At 38.3% G+C, this 12,445-nt stretch overlaps 1 protein-coding gene across 1 annotated transcript; it reads right to left on the bottom strand.

The window, feature by feature from the left end:
* Window positions 1–2,697: 2,697 nt before the first annotated feature.
* Window positions 2,698–4,275, bottom strand: LOC149215916 (uncharacterized). Its single transcript, XM_089389768.1, has 3 exons — window positions 3,761–4,275; window positions 3,141–3,626; window positions 2,698–2,874 (listed from the first exon to the last, which is right to left on the bottom strand). Exons 1-3 carry the CDS (start codon window positions 4,273–4,275, stop codon window positions 2,751–2,753), a joined length of 1,125 nt encoding a protein of 374 aa, XP_089245894.1. The 3' UTR covers window positions 2,698–2,750.
* Between the last annotated feature and the right edge of the window lie 8,170 nt (window positions 4,276–12,445).

The following is a 12,445-nucleotide window of genomic DNA, read 5'->3' as shown; positions in this document are numbered from 1 at the left end:
AATGATTTTGCTTGAGAAATCGCCATCTGTAAGTGCTTCCGCAATCCTTCAAACGTTTGTAAACCTTTGAATTTCTATTTATTCTTAAGAGAAACGCATCTTTTGTTTATTCGTAAGAGAGATGCATCTCTGTATTTTATACTTATAATGATTGAACAGGAACTAGCCCAATTCCAAGGAATTACAATGAATGGAGACCCCGGAGATGACACTAAATGCCATGTTGCAAACAAAGTGGTGAGACGTTTAGTGGTTCCAAAAATTTGAAATTTTTTGCAGCTCAAGGTGGTTATGTAGAAAAGATAGTGACTAGGGTGGGATCAGCAGATCTCTTATGGCTAAAGTGGCATAAGTGCACCCACTATTCTCTTCCTCCCTGGATTTCGATGGAGAAATTACGCGTTTTAGAAGTGGACGGAAGCAAATTAACAGAATTGTGGCAAACTTAATCTCAGGTTTGGTAAGTTTTTGTGTTCGTTATTCCTTCGTTTCATTTCATTTCGTAGATGAAAATCGTCTGATAGTTGATATCTAAACATCGCAGGCTCCTCTCCAGTTGCGGGAGCTAAATATCTGCGCCGCCCTTTCACGGTTACCACAGTCCATAGGTCAACTGGAGCTCCTTGAAAAGATTGTAGTTAAATGTTCTAGACCACTCCCATTCATAGCTTTGCCGGAAGAATTTTGTCGGCTGCACTCGTTGAAATACTTAGAGATGACAGAGTGCTCAGGAATGATGCAAACCTCCAATATATCGATTTGAAAGGCGCTTCTTGCTTGCAGATGCTTCCAAAATCATTCGGGAATTTAACTGTACTCAAGTATCTATCTCTGGAAGGGTGCAGTGAGATACGAGATCTGCCTGGTCTGGAACATTCCACTTCTTTGGAGACGTTAGATGTTAGAGGATGCAAGAATCTCGAGAGCATACCAGGGTTGGGGCAGCTCATCAAGCTCGAAATACTAGATGTTAGTGGATGCAGCCAGATAAAATGGCTATCAGGTTTAAAACATTTGAATTCTTTGGAGACGTTTATTGTTAGCGGATGCCAGAAGCTCCAGAGCATACCAAGGTTGGGGCAGGTCACAAAACTCCGAGTTAAATGTTAGTGGATGCAGTGAGATAAAATTGCTGCTAGGTTTGGAAAATTTGACTTCTTTAGAGTCTTTTAATGTTAGTGGGTGCCAGAAACTCCAGAGCATGGGAGGGTTGGGGCAGCTCACAGAGCTCCAAACACTAGATGTTAGTGGCTACAGTGAGATACAGACGTTGACAGGCTTGAAACATTTGACCTCGTTGGAGACTTTTAATGTTCGGGGATGCGAGAAGCTCCAGAGCATAGATGTTAGTGGAAGCAGAGGGATACATACGCTGTCAGATTTGGAACATTTGACTTCTTTGCAGAGGGATGCAAGAAGCTGCAGAGATTACCAAGTTTGGGGCTACAAACAAAGCTTAGAACAATAGATGTTAGTGGGTGCTGTGCGATACAATCGCTCTTCGGTTTGGAACATTTGACCTCTTTGAAGAGGTTGAATGTTAGTGGATGCGAAAAGCGGCAGAGCGTAAGAGGGTTGGGGCAGCTCAGAAAGCTTCAAATATTGAATGTCGGTAGATGCTATGAGATACGAGAGCTGCGAGGTGTGGAACTTCTTACGTCTTTGGAAACATTGAATATTAGTGAGTGTAAGAAGCTTCAAAACATACGATGGTTGGGGCAGCTCAGAAAGCTCCAAAGACTAGATGTTGGTGGGTGCCAAAAACAATGGCTCTTAGGTTTGAAATATTTGACTTCTTTGAAGAAGTTGAATGTTAGTGAGTGCAAGAAGCTTCATAACATACCAGAGTTGGGGAAGCTCACAAAGCTCCAAATATTAAATGGTAGTGGATGCTATGAGATACAAGAGCTGCCAAGCGTGGAACGTCTCACGTCTTTGGAGACTTTGAATGTTAGTGAGTGCAAGAAGCTTCCGAACATACCAGAGTTGGGAAACTCACAAAGCTCCAAAATTTCTATGTTACCAGAAACGGAGTTTAGAAGTTTCACACTCAAGAAATGAGCAGAGTGAAAATGAAAATAAAAATGAAAAATAGAGAGTGAGTTTCAATTTTCAATATAGTTTCAACTAAATTTGGCTCCCAAATTTTATTAAAAAACTAAATAATTTAAATACTAAATTGATGATTAGTAAATTGACTATTAAATATATATATTTTTTATATTTCCTAACCAATTAAATCTAAATAATTTGAATACTAAATTGATGATTAGTAAATTGACTATTAAATATATATATTTTTTATTTTTCCTAACCAATTAAGTGCATACATTCTTATGCATTTTGGGCCTTTGGCTCATTATGATTTCCTTGAAAAAATCCATTGAAAAAATCCATATATATATAGATATAACTGTAAACAATAAATAAATAGAATTCGCAATTAAATTTGAACTTCTTTAGCCACAGTTTAAACTATGAATTTTAACAATATACCTAGGAAAACAAATCAATTAAAAAAAAGAACAATAGTACAAAAATGATCAACGTTCTGTATACTTGAGACTCTAGATTATTGAACGAATACATAAATGAAATCTGCAATAAAGAGTGAAAATACACGGCTAAAATCCACCTGCAAAAGAGCGATCTACGACCTGTGAAAGATATCCCATAAAATATATGCATCCGTTAACTAAAACGACCGTAGAAAACGGCATTTCAGTCTGGTCTCGTTTCTTACACGTTTTCTAAACACTTTTCGCCGCTCTATGCTCTGCGGAGCTTATCATGAGTTCTGATGGTGCTGGTTCTGGAATATATTTCAACACCCTTTCGACAATCTTATCCATAAACTCCTCCTTGAGCTCCTCCCTGAATATTCCATTAGAAAAGAGTAAAACCAATTTAATAAGCAGTGAGAAATACCTACTCTAATGACATGTATTCCAACAAATTGAAAACAGCACTTCAGGGATGGGAAAGGTCTGAGCTTATTTTCATTGCAGATTCAGTTAACGGGTTTGGAGTAAAGTAAACTACACATATTGGATGAATAGCAAAATTAATAATTAAGTATTAGATACCTGGAATTTGCAATGACACAAGGATGCTCTTGGAAAAGATGCAAGAATTCTTACCCGGCCAGCATGAATTCATCTGATTTTGGGACATTGGCAAGAGCGTCTCTCCATTTCTCAATAGTCCCTGTGTCCTGTCGCTGTTTCTCTCGGTGGTGGGAGTACAGGGTTTCAATGTAAATTCCATCCAGATCGGAAGGTTTCACTTCATAGAAAACGGGTAAAATGGTACCTGTGGCCTTTGTGATGAGGAAGAGTTCATCCATGCACCAAGAAGATTCCGGAAATCTGGGAGAAAATATAACGATATTGACAGACGCGAATTGAAGAGGCATCTCTATTTGAGTTTCAATCTTGGGTGCCCCCACCAATTCTGGCTTGTCCAGAAATACTCGTAATCCATGGGAAACAAGGCGATCGTAGAGAGGCTGGGCGAATTTCTCCTTCGTGTCTGGCCCGTGATGACTCAAGAAAACATGATAATGGCGAGGAGGACAGGTTTTGAAGACGCTGTCCACGACTTTACCCAAGAGCACCTCCTGGCCCCTAAATATTCAAGCAGAGAGTAAAATAAGCAGTGAGAAACGCTTTTATGTATTAAGTTACAATGGTGAGAAACCTCTGTCAATCGATCAAATTGAAAACGATCATTAAGGATTTGAATAGTAGGAAATGCTCACCCGTTGCTCTCCTCCAGCTGGAAACCACTTATATTGGAAACATCGCACAGAGCGTCTCTCCAAGCCTCAATAATTTGCGAGTCATATCGTCCTTCATGGGCACGCAGCGATTGAGCATATGGTCCCTTGTGATCTTTTCTCGTAAACCTGAGATGAAAAGGTTCGACTTTATAAAAAACGGGGAGAATAGGCGCCTCCGACTTTGTCATCTTGACGAGCGTATCCATGGACCATTTACAGGTAGCATAGTTTGGAGAAAATATGGCGATCTGGAGAGCGGCTAGTGAAAGGGCAGCTTCCACGCGAGTAACCTCCTTATCAATCCCGTCCAGAAAAACGTACAATCCACGGGAAACAAGACGCTTGCAGAGTTCCATGGCGAAGTCTCTGGTTTCATCCTCATAATGGTTAACAAATATGTCAAAATGGACATAAGGAGGATTCGACGCAGAGCCAGAGGCAGTGGAGGAGGAAGCAATGTCATCGTGATGATGGGTGGCTGTTATTTCTGCCATAGAAATTGGAAAGAACAGATGGATGGACTAAAATTTGAAATGATACGCGCAGGCGTGTAGTTAGATAGTTGGAGTAATGTGTTGTAGAATAATGTATCTCTTGCGAAAACGATGAAAGGTGTTCGATGTGTTGTAGGCGGCTGTATTAATATGGGGCAGCCCTTATGTCGATTGCAGATCCACTTAACATTTTTACGTGGGTTTTTGGACCCACTTTTCCGTCTCCGTTTATAGAGACGGATGTTGATATTCATATGAAAGGTGTTCGATGTGTTGTAGGCGACTGTATTAATATGGGCAGCTCTTATCTGCATTCTTACATGTGTAATTGGACCCACTTTTCCGCCTCTGTTTATGGAGACGGATGTTGATATTCATTAACTGAATTATTCATCTTGGAAAACTTTTTCAACCAGAAACTTGTGTTAAGTCTGAGATCTGTCGTTGTCGCAGCGCAGAAACTTGTGTCAAGTCTGAGATCTGTCGTTGTCGCAGCGCCGTCTAGGCGACAGCTCGAGGAATGGAATTAAATTCAACGTACGCAACTACAGCACCGGGCAGATGCCAGCCTGTGCAATGGACTAATTGCACAGCATTGAAATTACTTTAAAATATATATATTTATCACACACGATTAAGTTGTTCGCTCATTCACGGTACTCGGGTAGAGTCAATTAATTTGTTTTTAATTATTAAAATTTCAATTCAAATTTAAATAACCATTAATATTGAATTTCGGTTTAAATTAAAAATATTAGTATTATTTAATAATGTGGTTGTTGTTAAGATTTAATTGTTATCAATATTATGATTATTTTAGAAATTTTATTTAAATAGTTTTATATTTTTTAAATTTAATTATTTAAAATATATATATTATTTTTTATAAAAAAATTATGTGTTTTTTTCAATTTTCTCTAAGTTAGATTTTCAAAAAAAATTATATCTAAATAAAAATAAAATATTTTATGATATTTTATAAATTAAAAAGTCATAATTAAAAACAAAAATAAATATATTTATTTGATTAGTGGTTAGTTTTAATTAAAAGCATTATTGTTGAGGGCTTCTTATTTCAACTTAAGGTGGATGAGGATTTGTTGATTTTTTTTAATTGAAGGCCTAGATTGATTCTCAAGGGAATATGCTCACCATATGCTTAGACTTAATGTTTGTCATTGGTTATTAGTGTATTATAAAGTTCATTATGTTGTATTGACTTTTAAAATTTTTTAAAAATTATAATCTTGTCATGTGGCTCCCCGCCCATCAATTTCCTAGGGATTTGAGATTATTTCAATTCTAATAAGTTCTTCCATGATAAGTTTTTCATTATTATTTATAACATTCATTTATAAATAAGCAAATTTTATTTAGCAAAATGGTACCTACTTTTAATAAATTTAAAAAGTTATATTTGTACCAAGTGGTTCCCCACCCACCAATTTCTTAGGGATTTGAGATTATTTCAATTCTAATAATTTCCTCTATGTAAGGTCCTCATTATTATTTATAACATTCATTTATAATTTTTTTTCTTAAGTTAAAGTTGACCCACAACCTTTTTATATATGATTAATAAAGTAAATGTGTTCATTAGTAAGACATTCTTAGTGTTGCCATAGTTTTTTTGGTTGTATTTATGAAGTCTTCGTCCGTATTAATCACATTAATATTTTTAATGGGAGTAGTCTACTCAGGCGGAGGAATGGCCCGGTTTCCGTTGTTGCTCGGAAAAACCTCCGGCTCCGGCCGCCGACAATTCCTCAGCCTAGCTCCGCCACCCTCCGCGAGCTCCGCCCAGCTCCGCATCCTACGCATTTAATGACGACGTCCCTCTGCATTTAATGAAGACGTCTGACAGGGGTTCCATCGCGTCTTGCCACCATTCACACCTCAATTCGAATTTGGAATTTGGGAATTAACCGCTGGCTACATTCCCGTGCAGCTCACTAGGTCACCACAACAAGCAAAAACCAAAACCCTCTAGCGTTAAGAAGAATCTCCGAGTTGAATGATGACAAATTGTAAGGGAGGTTACCAAGCCCGCAGTGAAACCATGGCTCCATAAGAACCTTAATCATCATGAAGGGCGAGGTAACATTACCAACCTGCAATGACATTTCCCAAAACCGCCTGTAATGCCCATAAATTGGAAAACCGGAAACATGTAAATACTCATAAACTGGAAAACAGGAAGCATAAAAATTTAATTTGCACTTACCTGAACTGCTAGCTGATCCCGCGCAGTTGACGATACTGTTCCCGTGCAGTTGAAGATACTGTTGATGTTGAGCTCCAATTACCCAGGGAGACCAATTCCGCCCAGCCTGATTGAGCAGAGGCTGGCTACTCAATCCAGCAAGCTTCTCACAGAAGCCCACTATCCCCCGTGCCCAGAACCTCAGACGGATTAAAGCTCTTCCAATAGCAAATCTCTCTCACTGCTGAATTCCTCCTCTGGTTTCACTGCTGAATTTCTCCCCCACTTCTCCATTCAATATCCCGGTTTTAACCACGGGCCTGGCGGTGGCCGCCCTCCAGCATGCAACCACCGCCTTCCCTTGTCCCGACACGCCTTCTACGCATTGTCGTTCTCTCTCTGCTGTCTTGTGCGCTCTGATATATATCTTGTTGGAATTAAACGTCCCCCTTGTATAAGGGTCCTTGTTTTATATAATTTAGTTTTATAAAGTTAACTGATATTTTACAAAGTTTAATTTATAATTATATTTTATAAAGTTAATTTATATATTTTGTAAAGTTTAATATATATATATATTTTATGAAGTTTAGAATTATATTTTATAAAGTTTTTTTTTTTAATGATATTTATAAAACTTAAATAAATTTATTATTTAAAATTCATCACATTTGTTTTATTATAAAGTTTGAAACTTTATATAGTGGATTAGTTTAGATGGGCCATTACATACACTCCCCCTTCAGAAAACTTCGTCCCGAAGTTAGAGAGTTTTAAGTTTATGATTTTGATGGATAAATTTTACCCTATCCAAGTTGCCAAGCTATTCTAAAATCATCCTATCCTTCCTAATCTCTTCCGCTCCCATCCTATCCGTCCTCTACTGGAGTATGCCATGGCGTCAGTTTTACTGACCCAACCATTCATAAACTCTAAGGTGGCAGCGTCGATTATACCGACCTGATTCCTAGTAGGCATCTGGCAGTCATCATCACACGTCTAGGGGAGCGTGATTCACACAGTCCTCCCATGACCCCAGGGTTCGGAGGATAAACGGTGGGCAACACCTCCACCCCTCCCAATAGAACTTAGGGCTAACACCCTATCATAGAATCACTTGGAGCTTTAATTGTTCTGAGGTTCTGTCATCACGTGGTCATCCCGGTAATTGGATACTTGAATCTGCAATCATACACTCACTCACGCATTCGTAACATGTGCATCAGCATATTCAAAATAACTCATATATTATTCACATATGATACTACAGTATAACACATTTTTACCATTTTCTATGCATGTATTTTGACTTCCATCTAAAATGTATTCACTTCCTGATTTCTATGCCATTGATCATATTGACATGTAAAAACAAAACAGATTTACAATATCTTATTTTCTATTAGAAGTAAAATCCTTTAACTGTCTTAACTTTCCTTCGACAACTATAATTTAATAAAATGAACCACATATATCGTTTTGGTATCCATGTACCAGCAGAAGTTAAACATATATTATGTCACAAAATTTCATGTTTATCTATAATCATTCAAAATGTTTCTGGGTCTCTGACTGCAATAGAGTAAAAATATATACTAAACATAGTTTAAAGTTCTTCAAAATTGACATAGTCTAGGGTATCTTTGACATATGTCCTCTGTATTTTCCCAAGTTGCTGATCCAGGACTGTACTTGTCCCAATGGACCCTAACTTGGTCCACCAGGCGGTTCCTCAGCTATCGAACCCTACGTCCCAGTATACGTAATGGTTCGACCGTTACGATTCCCTTGTTCCATACCTGAAGATCCCGCTATAGTGGGTTGATGCGCTGCTTGGTCGTTGTTGATTACTGCATGAATTCTATGATTATCTTGATTGTTTGATATTGGTCCCTCTCCAGTCCTATGCGACATATTCGACGAAGCTTCAGGGCAATCCCGTTGAAAATGCGGTCCCCCACATCCCCAACAATTTAGCGGCATTGATCCTCTTGACCCAGGACGTGAATTTCTAGGGAACGAGCTTCGTCCTCTCATGCTGATTTCTCTCGAATTTCTACCTCTGCTGGCAGTCCCTTGAGATGACCAAGACCTAGCGTTTGATGATTCCGAGGCTATAGTGTTTACTGCCATGGGAGCTCTTGTTACTATATTTCTAGAGGTAGACCTGTTATCGTAAGGTGGCCTTGAGCTACTTCCGCTGATAAAATTTCGAGGAGTCTTTCCAGGAAATCCTTATTGTAAAGGTTCTGCTAGCCCTATCTCTTTTCTGATTCCAAGGTGCTCTTCTGCATAACGACCACACTCAACCGCCTCGGCTACTGATGATGGTTTCCACATGCTTACCAAGGCTCTAATGCGAGGATTTAACCCAAATATGAAGCGTTCAGCTTGACGTTCATCAGAATCTAAGTAGTGAATGTATTTTACAAGCTCCATAAACCTAATCTCGTACTCTTCCACCGTTTTATTTCCCTGAATTAATGTATGAAAGGCTCTTGCTTGATGTTGTTGAAAGTATGGAGGTAAATACTTTGCGCGGAACCTTTCCTCAAATAGTTCCCAAGGGGCATTATCTGATGTAAGGTGTAGCTACTTTTCCAGATTTCCCCACCAAATCAGGGAACTTTCCTTTAGTTGAAACACGGCAATTTTTGTTTTTGCCGAAGACGAATATTCTCTTAACCTAAAGCATCTGTTCATTCCTTCTAACCATGCTTCAGCGCGCTCACCTGCTCAACCTCCTGAGAATTCTGGGAGTCTAATTTTCTGAAGCTCCCTGGAAATGTCTTCTTTTGGTCTTCTGGGCTCATAATTATTTGGTTCTACTGAACTGGTGGCTACATGATGAAATTCCCCTTTGGTTCTGGCCTTAGTGGATTCCTTTAATGTCTCCAATAAGGCTTCCAAAGAGTTCATTATCACAGTCAATTCTGGCGCTGGAGCGTTTGATGTTGACAATGGTCTTGGTGGTGACGATGGTGATGGTGGTGGCGATGGGGACAATGATGGCGACGGTGGCGGCATTAATGGTGGTGATGCTGCCCGATCACGTCGTCGTCGCTCATACGTCCTTACCATTGTAATGGTTCCTGAACACATAATAAAATTTTATCAAAATTTTGAGGTAGACAACCGAATTTAACGCATAATTTTCTTTTGCGACTTCACATTCATAAACGGGTATAGTTTTGCTATTTTTATCCGCTAGGCGGATCTTACTAGTACCGAGGTCAAGGAGGGTGGTCTCGCGACCTCCTTGTCCTAATGCAGGGTATTCTATCCTAGTATGAATAATGCTGAAGTGTATGGTTATTAGCTCCTAAGATCAAACATCTAAATAATATCCACAAAATGAAAATGTTTAAATGTCTCGTTACAATATACCTCGGTAACATACCCGTCATACCTCAATCTAGCTATCTCCTTTAAAGAAGGTCATACATACTTATATTTTTGAATATATTATTTAGATATGGATTAAACCTATAATAACATGGAGGGTTGTTCTGGTTCCAAATGAGTTTGTCCTTTAGCCGGAAAATTTACCATAGTCATGTCATGATTACAATCTAGAAGAAATATAGTTCAGCAGATAATGTGGCATAAAGGCATTATAAGGTATGCAATTTTAACAATTCACCAAGGCACATGACAGAGGGGTAATTGGCATTTGCATTCAGTAAACTTGAATGCATTTGGGGCAGTTTAAAGGTTATAAGAGGTTAGTTTAATAGTATGCAAATAAAATGATCTATACTATCCTTTCCTACATTAGTGCACCATCTCATTTCTAGATGTTTAAGAGCCACCTACAGGCATAATGTAACGGGACTACCAAAATCAAAACTTTGTAAGATCATGGCAATGTTAGAGTTACTTTAGAGATGACCTATCAATGCATTATATTGAAACTACTCTGTAGCTAAACACAAATCGTTGTATGTAAGTACGTTTATGTATATCTAATTTTTGTTTATAAGACTCAGTCAACTTATCAAAGTATGCTTAAATTCAAGAGATGTTTCAACGAATACTTAGCTTCAAGGTAATAAAGCTTACAGGTGCACTTACAATAGAGCCACAAACTGATTTACTAATAACATTCCTATGATCAGCTAAAGATCAAATATAATAATTGTATAACGTCTGTAAATGGTTGGATGGCACAGCTGAAGTGTGGTTCGCTTTTCGGTTTGGTCTGCTTCAGAACTAAATTACTAAAACATTCTAATACACAGTAGACAAACACACTCACTCATCACTGAATTCTTGTTAAGAACCGTGATAATCCCCTGGACTCAACCAATGATCCAAATCACATAGCATATTAAAGATAGAAAGAGTAGCATGGTATGGCTGTGATAATGAGAATAATTCTTCTTCAAACTACTAAAACAGGTAAAAACATTCGTTATCTACTTTAACTAAAACAATTCAAACTTCCAAGAAAAGCATTCGTTGTATCCAAACTTCTATTGTGTTTAATAATTCATTAATTCCTATTCAGCAGAAAACAATTTTTTTTTTTTAAATATTTTAACCATTTTTGCTATTAAGTGAATGACCCTAGAAATGAAATGGATGTCTAGGTTGTCATCTGATTCTGAGAAACTGATTAGGATATGCTCTAGGCACTCCTTTTTGTTTGTTGGCAACCATTGTTCGTCCAATTCCTATTGACCTATTTCGGTCATTTGTGGCAATGATATAATTTCATTTCATTTCTCAAAAAGAATTGATGATAATCTCAATGAAGCTCGTAAGAAATGGGTAAAGCAGCTAGACATCCTAAAAATGATAACAATTTTAATTTACCCTTGAAAGCAGAAAACGCAAATTCTACCATGTCTTACTCTTTAATGGCAAGGAGCTCCCAAAATCACATCCTTTTTATAAAAAAATTGTTGAACTAAAACCTGAGAAAACCAAGGATCCAATCAATCCACATGACCAGCGATTGAGGCAGCATCACATCCTTCCTTTGCTTTGTAGGAAATTCTAGCTCCTTGATACCTAACGCATAACTTTGATGTTGCCCATTCCCCTGCTGCCGCAAGTTAAAATATTTGATCACTCTCTCAGAAAGTGAGCCTCTACAACCTTTGCCAAGAAGTGCGACTCGCCCTTTAAGGTCTACTCCACGCTGAAAATTTTCCTTTTTGGAGCCATCTTTGGCAATCCCATATCATTTATTGCAATTCCAATCACTTTACCAGAGCTTGCATCACGTAAAACCTAGGCCAATGTCCTCACTTGCAGCAAAACCTGGATAAATTTCAACCCCCAATTCCTCAGCTTTTTGAGACAGCCAGCGTACAAGCTCACTCAAGCTTATTACATAATTTCCCTCATTACTGAAGGGTGAAGGAAGGGGAAAAGAGCGATTTTCTGTAAGCAACCAAAATTTGTCACAGGAAACAGGTACTCTGAGAGGAGCCCCTTGTTCCTTCCAGTCTGGGATGAGCTCATTTAAAGAACGGGGTTCAAAAACATTTCCTGACAATATATGTGCACCGACTTCAGCTCCTTTCTCCACTACACAGACAGAGAGGTCTCTATTTTTCTCTCAACAGAGTTGCTTGAACTTGATAGCTGCAGATAACCCAGCTGGTCCTGCACCCACTATCACTACATCATATTCTAAACTGTCTCTGGGTTCTTCCGAACTTGCCTGTGTACTGAATCCCCTGCCATGTTCCACGATTCCAATACCATTTGAATTCGGATTCAAGAAAGCTTGCGAAGAATGCAATAGACTACCTACGTTGTTATATATTGCTTGTCCTCTATTATGAAAAATATATTCAACACCAAAGGGATTTGTGTCCGGCGTGATTGCGGATTGAAATCCATTATTGGGTTTCAGCCTTTGCAAGATAGGAGCTCTGGTATAGATTGGCTTGAATCTGCTGTAACGAAAATTAGGCATTGTTATCGTTTTTTTTTTTTTTTCCTTTGGCAGAT

Source organism: Pinus tabuliformis, chromosome 1_1 (assembly GCF_031772625.1).
Source record: "Pinus tabuliformis cultivar Carrire ecotype Pingquan chromosome 1_1, CPIR1, whole genome shotgun sequence".
Taxonomy (NCBI): Eukaryota; Viridiplantae; Streptophyta; class Pinopsida; order Pinales; family Pinaceae; genus Pinus; species Pinus tabuliformis.
Note: the sequence above shows the minus strand (reverse complement) of the source record. Positions and strands in the feature narration are given on the sequence as shown.